Here is a 19,171-nt window from a genome sequence, read left to right as displayed (position 1 = left end):
GCAAGGTATCTGATACTTCAAGCGACCAGCACTCCCAGATGACCTGTTCTTTGGTGAAATGAACAATGCGCAGTGCCAGTGTCGTTTCTTGAAACACCCAGCCCCGTCGATTTAGCGGCCCCTCCCACGGACGAAGCAGCCATTTCTCGTAGAATACTAGAAGCAGCATGCTTTTTTCCGTTGATAAGACATTGACAGTCGCAATACAAGGGTTTGTTCGTAGGACGGCTCGAACAAACGTCAAGCCTTGATAAACGTCTCCTTCTGTGCCCGAGATGTTCAGATTTGACTTGGCTGGTAACCTGTATCGCATGTCTAGAAAGAGTGGCTTCTTCGCAATGCAGAAGATGAATAGAAAAGCCTTCTGTGAGCATAGAAGACGTTACCCTAGTGAGCAGCATGCATGGAGGATTTCCCCATCTATGACGGATAGGAGCCTGTAAAGTACTTCTGAAACCCTGGGTTCGCATCATCAATCTGCCAAGATGTTATGCTGGGTTCTGGAGACTTCGAGTATCAGGCGCTTGCCGGCTGTGAGTTGTTCAGCAAGGTGAGGTATATCTGCAAGTAGCAGCACGCATATATGGCAGCCATGCGAGTTCACATTGGCTCGAAGGCGCGACTGGTACGCCTCATCAAATGCAGTCGACAATTCTATCTGGCTGGACGATAAAAGAAGGCTGGCTGCATGCTGAAGAAGACTCCACTGTCGCAGTCGTCACACGTGGAGTGAAGCTGCGGATGGGACATGTCAGTATGCAAAAGGGAGGGCAACGGTGGTTCAAAGAACATCAGGAATAAGTTTAATGCTGCACCAAGTGAACTCGAAGGATGAACTGAGATTATGCAATATGCCCGCGTTGCAGGACGACGTGGTCCGGATTGGTTGAGAATGGTTCGGTAAAGGTTCGCCAAGGGTAAGCTCTTGCGCCTACTTAGGTTACCCGTAAACCAAGTACCCCGGCAGTGTAATGCTGTTCTTCGCCATCATACACATGGGCATGTCAGCAGGTTTGATGACATGGAACTTTGGTTTTTCTCCTGCATATGCTGTAACTGTCACCACGATCGACCTTGATTAAGGTGACTCAGATTGACTACGGAGATCGTCGTCCCGTTTGATAACGCTTCCATGTTAAAATTCACCGTAGATGCAAAACTAAGACAAAAATAAACGTGATCCGAGTATGACAGGACTCGAACCTGCAACCACGGCCAACTTGGTAACTGGAATACCGGAAGACCGCACGCTAGCCATTGCGCCACATACCCGAAGGTGGATCGATTGTCGATGCTCGCAGTTGTTGCTTAACACAGCTGCTCCACTGTTGGTGATGGAGACCGGTATCCGGTCTTCGGCGTGGGGCTGTCGCGCGACGCTGGCATTGGTAGCTTTCATGTCGCCATATGTTAAGTATGCTTTGGATCAATCACTTTCAGGCTTTCAGGTGGATTCAAAGTCTGAGGCAAATCTGCTTGGTGAAATAAAGCCAACTTATTTTGTGCTATGTGAAAAAGAATTGAAAGAGTCGGTTATCGCTATGTCTAATGCCCCTTATCCCAAAGTTTAACGCCGTTCGCTTTTGGTCGTTCGTAAATTTTGACCAAGCCATGCAGTCTGCTCATCCAAGCGGCCGTAGTGCGCATCTACAACCTCTTGCTTCAAATAATCCAATCGGTGTCCACAGCGTGTCCACTTCACATCATGTGGTGTCGCTGAGTCGTCACAGCATCCTCCCCAGCAGTCCCCGATGCGGTCAATGAGCGACTGAAATGGCGCGCTCTCGCTACGTCGGCTGCGGTCGATGATGTTCAGCATGGTCGGGATCGCAACCTCGTGGAACAAATCCGCGCAACCGTAAACGTAGGAAAGGAAGATGAAGTCGGCGAAGAAGCGGCGGGGGATGTAGTAAATATCCGACCAGCCTACGCAGAACTCATCCTCTACGACGTCGAATCCGCGGTTCATCCGAATAATCTCGCCGTTGACGGTGACGGCCTTCTCGTTCCACTTGTGGTACCATCCCCACCATTGAGGAAACTTCTGCCAGTCGTTCATACACATGTACCGCGGTCCATCACCCTCGAATTGGCGTGTGTTGTGTGAAGTCGGGTACCAGATGGACTGGCGGTTCTCGTCAACCCAGCCCATGGGATCGATCCAGGAGTCAAAATGAAAGTACATCAACCCCTCGATGTCTGGTTGCTCGTCCAAGATAAGCTTCATCGTATGCGCCACTTGCATATAGATCGTCTCGTGACGGTCGTATTGCGAATGCGTGAGGTTGTGGTAGGTCTTCGGCTTGTCCTCCATGACCTCTGGCATGGAAATGTGGACAGTGTGGAAGAATGGCTTGTACTTCATGATCAGAGGCACACGCTCCATGCGCTTCGCGTTCCAGCGAACCATGGCTAGAGTGTTGCTAAAAGGCGAGGCGGTAAGGTTGCCTTCGCCAGCTTGAATTTGGAAAGGTTCCTTCTTGTCCGTGAAAGGCCGAATTATGTTAGCCGGCGGTGTCAAGCAGTGGCCATCGGTGTCGTCCCTCATGACAAGTCGATACTCGGGCGTGTGCGGGGGCTCGGCGATGGTTGCGAAGGGTACGATGCCAGCGCCGATGACGCTGGCCAACGTCAGGAGGCTGAACTTCAGCTTCTAGTATAATGTAAGCAAACTTGCCAATACGATATCTCTCTGTATCAAAAAGCTTACCTTTGATGTGCCTACAGAGTAAGCTGGCGCTCCGTCCTCAGTAGGCGTCGGCGCGCTGTAGTCTTTCAGGGGGCTGAATTTCAGGTAGGCCAGCGAGGCAATGAGTATGAGCGCGGTTCCTGGGATGATGAAGTAGCTGTATCTGACGGGCGTGTAGCTCATTGAAGCCAACAGTAGGATAATGGTGGTGGCGTCGTTAGTGAACCATCTGGCCCAGGAGTCGATGTCTAGTAAACTGAGGTTAGCAAAGAAGCGCGGCACACAAAGGCCTGAGCACAAGGCAACTCACGTTTAGAGGCAACAGTAGAGATCAGACCTAGCAGCGTCATCATGATGACAACTGAAATGCCTCTGTTGTTGTAACCGTCGAAGAAGCCCGGCTCCATCACGTTGGCGTAGCGTACAAGCGCATGTGCGAACAGGTTGAAAACAACACCAAATGCGCCCAGGATCATGTTGGATGCATTGGAGCCGAGCTCGGTGTTCTTGAGCAACTTCTCTCCATAGATGTCTGACAAAGAGCTAAAAGCAGATTGTGCGACGAAAGCGAAATAGAGGTGCAACTGGTATGTCGAAGCTCTCGTGCGATGTTGCGGGTAGAATTGGGAGAGGACCAAGCCAGAGGTCTGCGATTGTCAGTAGGCCTTATGCCGGGAGATAACAAAACCACATACCTGGATCAGAAATGCCATCCACCTCGTCTTGGGCCCTCTCAAGCCAAAGGCTGGTGTCGCGAAGAGAGCGGCGCCAATCGCGATGCCGCTCTTCATCAGCTGCACAGTTCCCGGGTCGGCCACTAGATAGTTGAGGAACAGCTGGTTGGCAGAGGTTCCACGTTAGCTTTCTTCATGCGCAAGAACTGCACGGTGGGTAGAGCTCTTCCAATCATACCAAGTTGCTAGCAATCATCTGCAGCAGCGCGATCCTCGCAAAAGCAAATCTGATCTCCGCACCCGCATCTCCCCAGACGAAGCGCCACAGCGCCCTTGCACCTCCAATCTTTTCATGCGCTGAAACTTTCTCGACGTTGTATTCGAGCGACGACCGTCCGCTGTCATAGTTGTCGAGATCCAACTCTTCCGATTCGCCGAGCGAAGAATACTCGGTACCATTCGCCGTTCGTCTGCGCACTTCGCGCTTGAAGAGGATCGTCGAAATCAGAAACCTCAGGAATTCGGAAATCGTTAACGCAGACGTCGGAGAGAAGTTGAATTGCCCTCGTTCGCGGGCGTCGAAGATGTTTGCTGCCGAGCCGGCTTGGAAGAGGACGAGCCCGAGCGCTGTGAGACACGGGACGAGCCCGGAGCCGGAACCGGTGAACGCCAGCGCCCGGCGCAAAGTCGACCGGACCGCCATGGCGCGAGGCGTAGAAAGATGCGAAATACGGCGCGGTGGGTGTTTATCGGATGACCGTCGCTTCTCGATCTCGCGGAAGGGTCTATTTGCGCGGGCGAGGGATCATGTTTTCGCAGAATCGATCCAAGTCGAGTCGCTGGCACAGAAGGGAAGAGGACAGACCGCTTGGCGACAACCTACGAGTCGCGGCGGGGGGGATCAGCATGTAAAAGAGACCCCGGCTTCACGGTTCGTACGGGCACTTGAGGTGGCATGCAAAACCGGGGACTGGCAGGGAATCAAGCTCTGGCAGGGCGATGGTTCTGCAAGGGCCAGCGAGAGAATTGTTAAGAATAACTCGCGACGGTGGGGTGTGAAGATGCGCTTGTCAGGGGTAGACAGCGGCTGTTTTGCAGGACATCAAGGAACCTTCCATTGCGACGCGGATCCTCTCTGTTAACAGATTGATTAGGGTCGCAGTGCGTCAGTTCGCATGATCCCTGAGAGACCTTCTGAAAAGGCGCCGCCAAGTGGACCGAAAAGCTATGGTTGTCTCCGTTTAAGCAAACCTTCTCCTGTGGGCTGCCGAAGAACTCGGCAAGTCCTGTTCGCCCACTATCAGGGCAAATGAGGATGGATCGTCGGTAACTCTGGCAGAGGACATGGCCAGTAATATTCAACACCGCTATGAAGCGTAGTAGGGCGCAAAGGTAAGATAGGATAGAAGAAAGATTTCTCCCAAAGAACGTTGGCGCGCCGCGCGTCCTGTAACATGTTCTCCAAATCGAACAATGCGGAGAAGCTTCACTGACTGTGCTGCACGGCATGGTCGATGGTGGCCTTTTCCCTCCCATCTTGAGACTGAGGAGGCACGTGTTGGACCTTAGCATGAGTCGCAACGGGTGCCGCGGGATGGCACTTCAAGGGCACAGCCTGCGCCAGAAAAAGTGAGATGCGCAACCGAAATGTTAGTCTGCTCTTAGCGGACGCATACAATTGGCCTGTCTTATCATTGAAGACTAGGGCCTGGATACGCAGTACCAATCTGGGCTCGTTTGAGGGGGCTCCATGTTCAGCACGGTTCAGTATGGCGTAGCCGTGACGGAATGTAGCGCTGAAAGAGCGTGTTCAAGGGGGAAAGGACCCGTTGAAGAGCGGAAAAGTAGGGCTACAGACTTTCAGTCAGGAAAGCATCGCTGGTCCGTTCGCTGTCTTGGGCTGAACTATTGCAGATGGCAGGGCGGCAAGAAGCGATGAGTCCAGAGGAACTCCGCCCTCTTCATCTCAAAATCTGGGATCAGTTGTTCGTCGCACTGCGCTTATGGATGGACTTTGGTAGCTTGGCGGCGGCAGTAAATTGCTGAGCCTCTCCATATTCATCGGGCGGATTGCGAACCTTGGCTCATCACATGAGAGACGGGCGCATGTTCCTGTGCCTCTGCCCCGCATAAACCCATGCTTCCCCCATTCCATGAAGACATGCGTAGCGATGCGTTCCTGCAGCCTGTTGAACAATAGGAAGCTTGGTGTTCTCACGGCACGATCTGACTGTTGAGGTGGATGAAGGTAAGTTGTAGATTTGACCGCAGTTAGCAGATCACGCTTGGAAGTCCGGTGCTGGAGTGCTGAGTCGTGGTCGCGTCTGCACGTATCCGTAGCTCGGATTAGTAGCGCAAGCAAAAGTCCCATTTCCCGCCCTGTATTCTGCCCCCATCTCCGCTCAGTGAGCACTGAAATTACACGATCACTACAATGCCCCCAAAATGATGCCAAGAGCTTTGCCGCTGCCAGACATGACAGAGGCCGGCCAGACGGACCCCCTGCGTTACCACTGCAATGAAACCAACAACGCTCAGTCGAGGCCGACAGCAGCGCAACCTTCACAACCACACAATGAAGCCACATCTGCTCTTGCGACATGCGCCCGATCACGCTGTCTGTCGACCGACAATTGCGCCTTCTGGCCCCTGCCAGACACCACGGTGCATCAGACCCCCACAAGCCGACACCATTCGAAGCGAAACTTTCCAGCTCTAGTACCGCAGCTTGGTCCAGATAATTGACTTCCGCTTACATTTCGGTGTTCGCCGTTCCACTTGATCGGCGGATAAGTTTTCCATTTTCATTTGCGTCGTTATTTTGATCTTGACAGCTCTTCGATTCAGCTGAGTTCTGTTTCTCAGCTGCCAGAACTAGTACAGGAGCTGAGATGAACCTACCTCATATTATTTCTGGTTGCTCACACGATGGCAATTGAGCGATCATCAAATGAACATGGTCGATGAAGAAGCACCGCAGTACTTACAGTAATCCCATACCCATGAAAACAGGGTCAAATGGAATGCAACACGATTCAGCCCGAGAAGAGGTCCATCTATCGGTCCGTACCGAGATAGGCCCACTCTGCCCCAGAATGCCACTATTTCCATTGCGAACGGCTAATGGTCAGTTGCCGACGTGAACTGTGAAGACGGACTTCGCGGGATATGAATGACCGTCTCGTTCCCGCCACGTCGCGATACTATAGAACGTAAGACATTATGAATGTTTATCAATCGTAGTCGAAATGATGAGGCTTCACATGCAAGTGGTGGCGGCCACGTCTTCTGCAGCGCGCCAAGAGGTCTTTGAGGCAAATCATTGAGCGAGCCGGAACATCTTCAAGGAGCATGAACCTGATGAAAACACTAGCCCGGAGATGTATCCGGGTCACTGGCTGCTTCAATTTCAAAGACCAAAAGATCAGATAAACTTTATCATGTGTTGGTCCCGACCTTGGGCGCGGTTTTCAGTGCCAATACTGACTCTACGGCTCTTACTCATCGATGTTCTTACGTTCACGACCACCGGAACATGCCAAAAACATACCACAAGCTCCGTCTTGGCTATTTCAAGTTCGTGAACATCCAGATTCAGCGGGGTCTCACCACAGTCTGAGGCCTTATGCGGAGCAATAATGTCCGCCTGATCTCGCCATCTCATTACCCAACGAGGGGTGGTCGGCTTCAATTGCCATAGGGCTGCGTCTTTGATTTAAACTTCAGCGTCAGCCCCAGGCTAGAAGCTATATGAAACCATGCAACAAACCGAAGCGAGAGCAGGACGAGAGCATTCGCTCTAACATCTGATCATAGGAACTCTCTCGCAGATTGTGACGCAGACTCGGTGTCTGAGCGCAGTTTTACTTCCGACGCTTGATGCCCGGCAGCCATCTCGAATACACCTAGAACAAAATCAGTGGCTGCCAACTACTGTCCAGTCTGACCAGCGTTGCATCGAGAAACCGTTGGAAGTTAGATCGGAGAAACCAAATGAAATCTATGCACATCATGTAAAATGTCTGCGTGTTATCATTTGTTAGAGCCTCCTGGACGAGATGTCTTGGCCGTAAAGGGATAAAGAAGAAACATTGAATGGCTCTAGGCTACCTGAGACGCTTCGTCCATTGCAGTGTTTCATAGGCCAAGGGCATTTTGATGATCTAAACTCCGAAGAACTGACTCACCTAGCCAACACATCCTTGCTAATTCCTCAAAGGCATCTGGTGAAGAGGGCAGTCTTTTCAACCAACACAGTCAATCAGCTCATAATAGAGTTCATTCATCAGATAACCTCTTCACACCATCGGCTACTTCCCGAGGCATGACACCTTGCCTCATGGTCTGGACTTCCGTGGAAGTGGCCAAGTCGAATTCTATCGCCGACATGCGTCCTCTATGGATGAAATATCCCGACAGCGGCCTCCCCGGCTCCTTGCCATCGAGTGTCTTTCTCGGCACCCAAGACTACGCTTCCCGCTCACCCGCCTCACCGGGCACAAACAACCCGCCTCCTTCCCGTAGCCGTGCGCCGCAAGATGAACCTTAATGAAGCGCGCGAGTTCCAAGTGGTGGCACCGGCTCTCGGGGATATCATACTGTGTCCAGGATGACCTGGGTCAACCTCTTTTGATATCTGGGAGGATATCGCTGCCTCTGTGCGTCGGATGTTTCCTACTTTATCCTAGAGCCATCTTGGCTACTTCACTCCTTTCACGACTTGATGCCCGCAGTCGACTCGCGTTGGCGCCGGGGTTGAAAGGCTTCACTCGATGCGATAGCGATGGCTCAGATCGAGACGCGGGGGCCACTGATCGGAGGAATAACGTGGTTTCTTTGCTTCTTTTGCGGCGCCTTTCTAGCTTTGCGTATATACGCAAAGTTGAGTCGACATCAGAAGCTGTGGTGGGATGATTGGATCCTGATATTCTCATGGGTAAAGTTACCGGTGCGCCAGTCTGGTTAAAGAACCTTGAGCTAACTCAATATTTAGACATGTCTCCTCGTCGAGTCCATCATCACCCAATTGGGGATTAATCTCGGTTTCGGTCGGCACTTTTACGATGTCAATCCCCAGACGAATCTCCTCACGATAGCGATGTACACCTCCATCGGCGCCTCGATATCATGTTTTGCCTCGACTGGCAGCAAAGTTGGATTCGGTGTAACGTTACTGCGCCTTACAAGCGGATGGTTTAGGGGCTTTGTTTGGTTTGCCGTGGTCACTCTGACACTTGTGATGTTGCCAAGTGCAACTCTCACTTGGCTGAAGTGTACGCCCGTACAGAAGAACTTCAACAGGCAGATGGAGGGCACGTGCTGGGACGAATCAATCACCCTCAACTACGGGATCTTCAACGCCGCATGGTGCGCTGCTATGGACTTCTTGTTGGCTCTGGTTCCTTGGAAGCTCATCTGGGGAATGCGCATGCGCAAGCATGAGAAGCTTGGTATCTGTGTCGCTATGAGTCTTGGATGGCTGTAAGTCCATTCTTGTGCTGGCTAAATCATTGAAACTGGAAGTTGACATAGCCTTCAATAGGTCTGGTGTCTGTGCCATCACAAAAGGTGTCTATCTTGTCCAACTCGAACAAGGGGACTTTTTCTGTGCGTTTCACACCTCCGACTAGTGGGCTTTTGGTCTCAGTTATTGACTATTCTTTTCAGTTAACGGCATGGACGTTACGATTTGGACAGCTGTCGAGACAGCAACCGCCATTGTTGCTAGTTCGATACCAGTCCTGCGAGTGTTCTTCAGGGAAAAGGCATCAACTCTTGGATACGAAAAGAGTAACAATGAGAATTCGAACGATGTCGTACTGAACACATACCACACCAGAGTCGTTGATTTGTCAGTCGCAACCGACACATCGAAGCCGCTAGATGAAATTTCAAAAGAACTAAAAGCGGACGAAACCCGGAGAAATACTATTCTCCCCGAGATCAGGGAGTTTGAGCCACTATATGACGAAATTATGAGAGAGAAATGCTTCGATGTCGAAAGCCAAAACGGAAGTCGAAAAGACGAAATCACAGAAAAGAACGACATGTCGGCTTAGGAAGTCCAAGCCCATGATAATTGGAAACAGGAGTGAAGGCATTGAAACACATGGTCTCAGTTACCGACGATGATGGGAACGTCCAACAGATTGATGGCGGACCACAGAGACGTCTCATGGGCCAGATCACATCAGACAGGAGGACAGCACACTCGAAGGAGCAAATCAGAGAGAGACATGGTCCTTGAATTTCACTGATGGAGGTGCCTAATGGGACAAACAACAGTGACAAGTCGCCGATTCTTGATAGGTCTTTGCAGGTTTACCTGCCGAAATAATATTTACTTGCATAATTTGATTCGCCGGGGTTGGTTGCTGGTTTGTATGGAAATGCATCTACACTGACATGATTGGGTTCACGGCAAGTTCTTGCGTGATTACTTCCTGGTTGGGAGTTTCTTTTCCCAGCAGCCAAGCTAAGCCGTTAAAAGTATCAAAATGACACTTGGTGGACAGCTTGCAAGGAAACATGATATGACCATGAGGAGCTCCGGGATAAACGTCCAACCTAGTCTTGACCCCATGATCTCTCAAAACTCTCTCATAAACCAGACCGTCATCTCTCAACGGGTCTGTACCGCAGACCTGTAAGTAGACAGGAGGCATGCCTTTGTGAGGATCCTTGGCATTAAAAGGTGAGAGGTCAGGCGATTTCATGTCTGCGGAGTAAGCAAGCCCCATGAACTCCATACTGGCCTTATCAATGACCGGTCCTGCCGCGTTCTGCTCCCTCGAGAACCAAACGTCCTTGTACTTAGCAGGTACGATTTCTTCCTCTAGTATGTAGGGGATTGAGAGCCAAACTCCTGTGAGGGGTGGACTGAGCCCTTCATCGAGGGACTTTTGAGCTGTGACTGCGGCCAGATTACCGCCAGCAGATGCTCCTCCCAGGATAAAGCCCATAGCCGGGTCACCGCCGAAGGTATGCGCGTTTGCTGCAATCCACTTGAGGCTGTCCCAGACATCGTTGGGTGCCGTCGGGAACTTATGGGCTGGCGCCAGGCGATACGATATGTTGACGACGACGGCGTTGAACAGCTTTGCAGCAATGCGCGCGTAGGGGCTCAGTTGAGTGCAGTCTCCCATGATGAAGCCACCCCCGTAGACGAAAACGAGAACCGGGTGCTTCCCATCTGGAGAGGGGGGCTTGTGGATGCGAGTCTCAGACTGATAGCCATCTCTCATGGTGATTTTGATTGAGTATTCGATGTCCGAGTCTTTCCGGGCAGTCTTTGCCGCCTCCATCATCTCACGCATCACATCCTGGGTCCCGCCAAACGAAGGCATTGGGTGGGCTTTGATGAACTGGTCATATTAGTAGGATGACAAAAGCGTCTAGACTCTTGACCAACCGCATCAATCTCGGGACTGTCCGAACGTTAGCTCCTGACTCAAGACTGAAGTGCTTGGCAGATTTGATATTCAGAACTGAAATTCTGAACGCTGTTGGTCACATACTCAATGGTTCCCAACGGCTCAATCTTCTCTCTCGTGTCATATTCCATATTTGTGATTTAAAACAAGGTCTTATGGAGTTAAACCTGTCGGTAGGTTTGGCGTTGATAGTAATGAGACTTAACTCGGCAGACTCAGGCTAAGCAATGATATCGTAACTTCACAAGACTTGGAAGCTCAGGATCAGGATGGAAATATATAAACATAGTGTATTTCTACCCCGCAATATCACACAGCTGGCCGCCTGAATGACGATTTTCCGGTTTTAGGGGTAACATGGTGTGTAAGGAATTCCGGTACTATTGCCGTTCTTGGATCGGTTTCGGGGTGTCGGGGACCAGGAAATTCCCGTAAACTCTCCCAACTCCGTTCAAGGCTAAGTGCTAGCTAAACACTCGGTGATAGACATGGGATGAACCAATGGTTCATGAATGAAACTGTGATTCGTGAATTCTGAATTTGTGATGAGTTCTGAACTTTCGATTTTTCTTTTGACAAATATCACAATTGCCGAAACAATAGAGCTAGAGTCTACTTGGTTGAAAGCCACCGATCATTGTGTCCAAGATAGAGACCGGGACTTCCACCTCCTTGTCCCTGAAGTAGTCAATGAATCCCTTGCCGAATCCATCCAGTCGCTTAGAGCTACTGACACCACGCCCAAGGATACCATACACAACAAAGTGCACGGCGAAAATGCCCGGGAACTCAACTCGCTCGATGGAGAAGTCTGTCTGGCAATCGTCCCCCATCATCTCTTGCACCTTGGCGCGAGACATGTACGAACGCAGCCAGTCCCATTGAGCCTGTGTTTGAACATACAATCCGAAATTCAGATTGGCCCCCTTGTCTCCGGAGCGCCCATGCGCAACTTGACCAAGGCGAACGGTTTTCAGGTGGCCTTGGATCTTCACAGGTGCTTTGGTGTCATATGATTCACGATCACCAAGATCCTCAAACTTGGGCGGTGGTGTCGTGTCATAGGATGTCGTTGTGCCGTCCGGATTCACGAAATGGAAACGCTCCTCAAGATCGTGCTGCCGCCATAGTGCAGGATAATATGCAAGATAAGGACGTGGAGCTAACGCGCGCGAGTCCAAAGAGGCGTGAAAACCTATCATTCTCATTCAGTAATACCGTTCGGTGTTCGGTAATGTTACAGGGTAAGATAAGCAATACTGACCAGAATAGTGCCGCAGAGAGATGTCACGCACGGCGCGGTTGATCGCGTTGAGGGCATCTGCCTTGGTTGACTGGGCAAAAACGCGGATGTAAATCGTGTTGCTGTTCTGGTTCATCGGATTCGTTGCAGGAACACCAATCCTGAGGCAGGACTCTGTTAGAAGAGATGTCGGGTTGATCCGTGGATATCATACCGTTGAAACTCCAAAACGTCAAAGTCTTTCAAAGTGGTATCCCCGATCAGAGCTCTGATCTGCTTTTCAAAGAGGGCAGCCTTCCTTTCGTAAGAATGACCCGTAGCGTTGAACAGAACCTGGAGCTCATAGCCACCCTTGTAAAAGACAGCAAGCTTTGTGGTATCAGGTGGCGGAGCACCACGAATACCAGAAACATGAATCCTGCAAGGGCTTAAGTATCTCTGTGCGAATATTCACAGTCGAGTTGGTTGGAGCATACCTATTCTCCTCGACCTGCTCCATCACAACATCGTCCAAGTATGCCTTGACATCGCTGTTGAGGTAGGCATTGCCCTGAAGCTCGTACAAAAGCTGGCTTCTGCAGGTATCAACAGTCACCATACCACCTGTACTAGCATGCTTCGTAATGATACATGTTCCGTCTTGTGAAATCTCTGCAATCGGAAAACCCGGATTGACGAAGTGATCAAGGTCGAAGTTTTCAAACCCAGAAAAGTTCCCACCAGTGACATATGCCGAGCACTCGATCAAGTGCCCGGCGACGAGAGCCCCCGCTAGTTCGTCGAAGCTCGTGTTGTTCCAAGACCACCAGTACCACGCGCAAGCGATGACGGGGCTCGCATCTGACGCGCGACCACAGATGACTATGTCGGCGCCCTTCTGCAGGGCCTCATAGATGGCATGGGCGCCAAGATAGGCATTTGCCGAGACGATTTCTCTTGGCTCTCTGTCTTTCTTGGTGAACATGAACGACTCGGAGGTCAAGGTGACATGCTGGTTAGCAGAATCAAGATGAGCCAGCGCTTCCTCTTTTTGCTGAGGCATATGTTTTCCCAATTTCGGTAGGACATTATCCCCGGAGACATAGGCGACTTTCAGGCCATAGCCCCTTTCACGGACCTTAACCGGGGTTAGTTGTAAAGCAGATTTATGGAGTTAGAGTTACACACCAATTCGGCCACTTTCGAGGCAAGGCCTCCGGGATTGAGAGCTCCTCCGTTGATTGCAACCTTGATGCGTTTGTCCGCAATAACGTCAATGGCTTGCAGCAAGCCTTCCCAGGCAGTCTCTTCATAGCCGTTGTGCTTTCCTTGTGCGTAAGCCTCGGCATTGTTGGCCATGTTCACCTCTGAGATCTGGTTAGGATAACTCTTCAGAAGGATGAACGATGAGTACCTGCTAGGTAATCGCCGGTGATGAAATCGACATCTCCGAGAGTTGCCTGTCTGCACATCTCTCTTGGCGGATCGCCTGTTGGTCTTGTTAGCAAAGTTGACCAGACCGCATAGCTGACAAGGCCCTACCATGGTAGCCAGAGCAGTTCGCTATCCGAACAGGCCTGATGCCCCTCGATCCAGTTCTCCAGTTGTCGTTTGAAGCCATTGAAAGTCGCGGGGTCTTTCTCCGGAGTGGTATTGAATGAAAAATGTACGAAATGCACTCTTATTCTTCCCGGCTATCAAATCGATGCCGAATTGAGGCGGTGATGAGTTTAAAGCAACACAGCGAAGCACCAGGATCAGGACTGACACGGACTTCTCTGACTCGCCTCCAATCAATGTTCTCGGCTAAACAAGTCCGAAGTATGCGACCGCTCTACGTGGTTGTCGTTGGGGTTGCTTTTGGTACGTCATGGAGTGGGCTCGATCTCAACTAGCCCAAAACTCCGGCGCCCAAGCTCTAATGCCAGAACTCCGCGCCCTAAAACTCCGGTGACAGAACTCCGACCCCATAATGGGTGACCCAGGCGTTTAACGATGCCTCGGCTTGTACAAGCGGTGCGCTGTCCAACAAAACTGAAGAGTTGATATTGATGATCCTGGACTAATGAGAATGTTGTTGGAAAGAAGTGGATATTGGCTTTGAAGATAACCCAAAAACAGCGTGCTTACGCCAAGCAAACAGTACCAACGTCGAGCCCGATATCGAAACCCGTCAGACAACGGTTGCATTCGGCCGAGGTATAAGTCGAAGTTGCCCACCACCGGAGTTTTGGCATCCATGAAACAGTGTGGACCGTACGGGTCTTCTGACTCGGACTAGTGAACGATTTCCGTATCATGACCGCAAGTATCGGTGTGAATCTTCTTCATTAAAATGGCGTGCATCCAGAGATTAAAACGGCTGGCGGACTCTCGGACTCATCAACGTCCAGCTCTGGGATAGCATCAGGCACCATGTCACCTTACACCATCTCCGGCGAGGCAACTCGCATCCTGAACGACGTCTTACTTGCCGACCCTGGCCTCAACCTCCCAACTTCCTTCAAAGACGCCGCCAAGAAAGTCAAATTCGTCGCAGACGACGACAAACCATTCGTTCTCACCCCGTTGAAGATCACAGAGTCATGCGCCTCTCTTACAGCCCTCCTGGCCACAGCAGCCAACGTCGCCGCCGCAGAGCGTTACGGCATCGAGCTCCAGGATGTCCAGGTGAACACCGACGCCGCGACTTTGTTCCTGGAGTCCGTCTTGCTCCCCAGAGTCGGCGGCAAGTCGTTCGTGCAGCATCCTGAGATGATGAAGGAGCTTTCAAAGATGGATCTGCACCGGATGTCGGATCCCATCAGGCGGTACGCGACCAATGTGTACCAGACGAAGGATGGGCGGTGGTACCACCTGCACGGGTCCATGAACGCCGAGCCGACGATGAAGATGATGGGCGTGAGCGATGTCGACGTTAGCCCAGAGGAGGCGATCAAGATCTACAGCGACAAGGTCGCCCAGTGGGATTCCAATGACATCGAGCAGACGGCCAATGAGCAGTACAAGCAAGCTGGTGTAATTTGCTACACGCCCGACGAGTTCTTCAGCAGTGAGCATGGCAAGATCATGTCAAAAGAGCCATTGTGGAGCGCTACCAAGATCCCGGCACCGCGAAAAGACTGGCCCCAGGCAAAGGACCAATCTAGTTTAAAGCCTCTTGCCGGCATCAGAATCATCGACTTCTCTCGCGTCATCGCCGGCCCCGCGGTCTCTAAGCTTCTCAGCCTCCTTGGAGCCGACGTCCTTCGGGTGTCCTGTGACAAGCTGCCCGAGTACGCACCGACAATGGTGGATCTCCAGACGGGGAAGAGGGACACTAACCTGGATCTCAAGACGGACGAGGGAAGAAGCGCGTTTGCGGAGCTTGTGAAGGGCGCAGATATTCTAGTAGACGGGTATCGCCCTGGGGTGTTGAAGAAGCTGGGGTTCGACAGTGCCACCCTGCGCAAGCTCAGTCCCAGTCTCATCTACATGCGGGAGAACTGCTACGGCTTCAAGGGCTCGCTCGCCCATAGATCTGGGTGGCAGCAGATCAGCGATTGTTTGGTGGGCTTGTCGTATCTCCAAGGCAAGTTCCTCGGACTTGACGAGGCTGTGGTTCCATTGCTTCGTAAGTATATCTCTCGCCTCGCCATGATCTCGAATGAACTAACCATCCTTCAGCCAACTCCGACTACCAAACTGGGCTGGTGGGGGCCACAGCTGCTGTCCAAGCTTTGCTGGCGCGCACGAAGGAGGATGTGACCTTTGACATTGACATCAGCCTGACCCAGTACAACATCTGGTATTATCAGCTTGGATTATATTCCGAGGACCAACAACGGGAGCTACGCGCCCGCGATCCCGAGTTTCTACCACGCCATTACGATGACATGAGCATCCTCGTGGGGAAGACGCACGCATCGTGGCAGAAGATCCGTCCCGATCTCTTCACACACCCTGAGTACTTCTGGGACATGTCCGGGAAAGAGTACGGTCTTGAGGATGACATCAAGGTTTTAGCACCCTCATTCAAATTCTCATCAACCAATCTCGGGTGGGACGTGCCGACAGGAAGAAGGGGTCGATCGAAGCCTGAATGGGTATCTTAATTTTTATAGCCCTCAATGAAGTTCATCCGAGGGGATCAAAGCTGTTGTCGCCTAAAAGATACTCAAATTCCCAAGGCACGATTTCTCTGTCCGTCATTGTTTGATCCCATGATATGAAGTTGGTATCGACGAGGGGTGTCTGCGCGTTTGTGACCAGGTCGGGTTCCGGCTCAAAACTGAAGGGGGAAGTGGCTCTCGGCGTTGTTTGCAAAGTGTCTCTGAGGCTCGAGTTCCGGCGTTCCAAGTCAGCTTCAATGCCGTTGACGCCTGTTACGGGTCGTTCTGAGTCAATATCGAGATTCTCTGCTGTCCCAATCACATGCAACCTCACTGCTTTGATAGCAGCATTGTAGACGCCCAGGCAAGCCTTCGTAACAGGTCTCAGGTACGACTCCGTTTCCTCGTGTTCAAGGGACATGAGACGTCTGACGCCGTCACAAATGAGGTCCAGGTCGTCTGTTGCAGTGAAGACGCCTGGTCGACGCCGGAGGTGGAGAGACAGAACGATGATGGCTGTCACATTGATTGGGATAACGTCCCTGGAGTCCACAAATGTCAGTGCTGTGGTGCGTCTGAAGTTTGGATGAAGCATCCGCCATTGACTTACCATAAGAAACTTCTCCAACTCCCTGGGACGAAGGAGGCGATTTTCAATATTGACCTTGCGGCCTCAAGTGAGCGTTCGATGGACTTAGAAGAGGGCGTGCGAGGACCTTCGCAGTTGCTGGACCTCCTCCATTCCACGTCGCTTTGAGCTCGATGAACCAGGATGACTGTGTGGTAGTATGTGTAATTAAGACGTAGAACTGAAGCTTGCTTCGTTAGCTCCGGGTATCTTTGCAAATTTGGGCAGAGAGCAAATGATAAACGCCATTCCTCCAAGTCTCGATGCAGATCTGTGGTTTTCCTTTTGATGTCGACTGGCTCGAGGCCTTCGCTCAAGTATATCTCTGAGTACAACTTCGCCTGGATTACCGCGAGCCGGGTTCCGGCGGAGAAGACCTTGGATGATGCAGGCACGAAGCTGCTGTTGCTAAAGTCGGGCTGCGATTGAAGATCAGGCAGGTCCACGTCAAAGTCGCCAAAGTCTTGCGCGGGAGGTCTGCCTGTGCGTAGGCTCAGCTCTCTATCCAGGGAAAACGCTAGCCAGAATACGTTAATTCTTGTCGTCCTTTCCAGCAGACTCAGGGATGTGCCGCAGTTCTTTCTGTGTAGTCCGATGGAGTGGGCGAGACGAATGGCATTCGCTACCAGCATGAAGCTGGGTTGCGGATTAGGGGTTCCCAGGAAGAACCAGGCGAGGGTCAGCAGAGCCTGGACCGACATGAGTTGTGTGGCTCTGAGGAGAATGTCGAGAACAGTATCCAGAGCGTTTGCCGCATAACTCCACATGAGCTCCTTATCCGTTGAGGTACCTTGTTCAACACGTCGCCGGTGGGAAACGGCAAGGACAGCATTGAATGCAGTCCACCAAGCTGGGCTTTTTCCCGACTCTCCAGAGTACTGTTGTCCCAGAAGAGCGATGAAAGCCGGTGGATGGAAGATAGGCAGTGCCATGTGGTCTTGCTCGAAAAAAGTATTCACCAATGACAAAGCCTCAGTCCATGGTGGTAGGGGACAGTGTAGCTTTCTCTCAAAGACGCCCTGTAGTTTGGGGTGAGTCCACAGAGACCAGGGCCCTGCTTCCGAATCCGGCCGCGCGGTCTTTTCGCGGGCACTCGGAAGTTCCACTGGGACGGGCTGAGCTCGAAGCAATGAGATCGCTGATGAGGATCCTGAGCCGTGTTAGTATGCGGTTGGAAGCTCCGGAATAAGATGCAAGACGGCCATACCGAAATATCGTAAGTCTCGCCCTGCCCCCATCAACGAGTCTCGGCCTGCTTTCGATGGATCCTCAGAGGGTGTTGCCTCGGATGGAGACGCACTACCCATAAACGGTGGCCGCGAACTTGAGCTCCCTTCGGCCGAAAATCTCCGCGTTTGCTGCTGAGCACGTCTTTCGGTCTCATTCCTCTCTGCACTAGTGCCGCAGTTTGGCGCTCCTGGGGAAATGCCCGGGGCGGCGGGTTGGCCAGCTTGTTGGCGGAGACGTTGTCGTCGTGCTGGCTTGCTGACGTCGGCATAGTTGCAGGGTGCCTGCAGACCCAGACACCTGCTACAGACAGGCCTGGTACCATCACATTTCGCTTTCTTGGCGCGACAGAGATCGCATGCCTGGTCGATCTGTCAGTGTATGCGTGTTATTCTGCAAACATTATTGGGCTTGCCTTGGCGAATCGTCGTCTCCTATCCCCCGACGATACTGTGTCCGACATGTTTCGAGGAAAGGGATGGCTTTTGGCAGTTTGCATCAAAGGACGCGAGCCCCCTAATGACTGCTGCCATAACCTTAGTCAGCTGTGCTTCTGGCGCTGTTAGTGGGGTTGACAGAGCGCTAGCGCCCCGCTCCGCCATTGGCCGGCGGAAGCGCCTCCAAATGGTTCTCGACGACAACTTGTGAAAGGACCCTTGGAACAATTTTGTGACGAGCCTCAAAAGTTCTCAACCCGGTCATATTTCCGAGGTACATTGTATTTCTTAGGAAGAGTTGGCAAGGGGCCAATAAAAGAAGAAGACAAAAAAAGGGTTGAAATGGCAAAAGAATCCACTTGAACCCTTCAACCCCAACGATCAGATAATGGCTCACCAGGGCGCTGCGATTGCGCTGACCTGACCACTGGGCCACTTTGTTCTTCTCGTCGGTTGAGATCAAAGGGGAGAGGTAGGCTCATGTAGGCTTCCGCCTGGGGTTGGAAGCAGGTGCCCAATCGAGACAGATCATACTTCGAGGCAAGAGCGGCCTTCCATTACACTTGCTGCCTTCTTTCACCTGGAACTACCAATTACTCACTCCCTCACACTATCGAAGTACTAGATTTCACCTGAAACTTGACGACTTAATTTGTCTCTCGTATTCTTAGCGTTTGATTTAGTGATGTGGCCAAAAGTGAGGCTGTAACCTCTTTCCATCTCAGCCTCCACCTTCCCAAAAGCCTCATCATCCAAGCCCATGTCCTTTC

At 51.7% G+C, this 19,171-nt stretch overlaps 6 protein-coding genes across 6 annotated transcripts; 2 read left to right on the top strand and 4 right to left on the bottom strand.

Annotated features, from left to right (window-relative positions):
- Window positions 1-1,567: 1,567 nt before the first annotated feature.
- Window positions 1,568-4,066, bottom strand: Slc35a3 (UDP-N-acetylglucosamine transporter; the record flags this gene model as incomplete). The annotated part of the gene is made up of 5 exons (XM_032021654.1): window positions 1,568-2,653; window positions 2,711-2,937; window positions 3,000-3,336; window positions 3,385-3,525; window positions 3,602-4,066. 5 exons carry the CDS (start codon window positions 4,064-4,066, stop codon window positions 1,568-1,570), a joined length of 2,256 nt encoding a protein of 751 aa, XP_031881475.1.
- A 4,080-nt stretch (window positions 4,067-8,146) lies between these two features.
- Window positions 8,147-9,422, top strand: CGGC5_v013268 (uncharacterized protein; the record flags this gene model as incomplete). Its single annotated transcript, XM_032021653.2, has 4 exons — window positions 8,147-8,299; window positions 8,357-8,844; window positions 8,906-8,970; window positions 9,031-9,422. The coding sequence occupies 4 exons, from the start codon at window positions 8,147-8,149 to the stop codon at window positions 9,420-9,422; spliced, it is 1,098 nt and encodes a 365-aa protein (XP_031881478.2).
- Window positions 9,423-9,758: 336 nt separating this feature from the next.
- Window positions 9,759-10,927, bottom strand: CGGC5_v013267 (AB hydrolase superfamily protein; the record flags this gene model as incomplete). Its single annotated transcript, XM_032021652.1, has 3 exons — window positions 9,759-10,727; window positions 10,775-10,790; window positions 10,881-10,927. 3 exons carry the CDS (start codon window positions 10,925-10,927, stop codon window positions 9,759-9,761), a joined length of 1,032 nt encoding a protein of 343 aa, XP_031881477.1.
- Window positions 10,928-11,401: 474 nt separating this feature from the next.
- Window positions 11,402-13,639, bottom strand: CGGC5_v013266 (uncharacterized protein; the record flags this gene model as incomplete). The annotated part of the gene is made up of 7 exons (XM_032021651.1): window positions 11,402-11,991; window positions 12,061-12,200; window positions 12,254-12,457; window positions 12,516-13,156; window positions 13,207-13,385; window positions 13,433-13,507; window positions 13,561-13,639. 7 exons carry the CDS (start codon window positions 13,637-13,639, stop codon window positions 11,402-11,404), a joined length of 1,908 nt encoding a protein of 635 aa, XP_031881510.1.
- Window positions 13,640-14,433: 794 nt separating this feature from the next.
- On the top strand, window positions 14,434-16,112 carry smtB-0 (Succinyl-CoA--L-malate CoA-transferase beta subunit; the record flags this gene model as incomplete). The annotated part of the gene is made up of 2 exons (XM_032021650.1): window positions 14,434-15,631; window positions 15,685-16,112. The coding sequence occupies 2 exons, from the start codon at window positions 14,434-14,436 to the stop codon at window positions 16,110-16,112; spliced, it is 1,626 nt and encodes a 541-aa protein (XP_031881479.1).
- A 22-nt stretch (window positions 16,113-16,134) lies between these two features.
- fsdR-3 (Fusaridione A cluster transcription factor fsdR) lies at window positions 16,135-18,235 on the bottom strand (the record flags this gene model as incomplete). Its single annotated transcript, XM_066152899.1, has 5 exons — window positions 16,135-16,651; window positions 16,720-17,756; window positions 17,831-17,887; window positions 17,945-17,965; window positions 18,038-18,235. 5 exons carry the CDS (start codon window positions 18,233-18,235, stop codon window positions 16,135-16,137), a joined length of 1,830 nt encoding a protein of 609 aa, XP_066007806.1.
- Window positions 18,236-19,171: the final 936 nt, after the last annotated feature.

Source organism: Colletotrichum fructicola (genome assembly GCF_000319635.2).
Source record: "Colletotrichum fructicola Nara gc5 chromosome Unknown KSG_Nara_v1_contig08, whole genome shotgun sequence".
NCBI classification, from domain to species: domain Eukaryota; kingdom Fungi; phylum Ascomycota; class Sordariomycetes; order Glomerellales; family Glomerellaceae; genus Colletotrichum; species Colletotrichum fructicola.
This window is presented reverse-complemented; position numbering and strand designations above follow the sequence as displayed.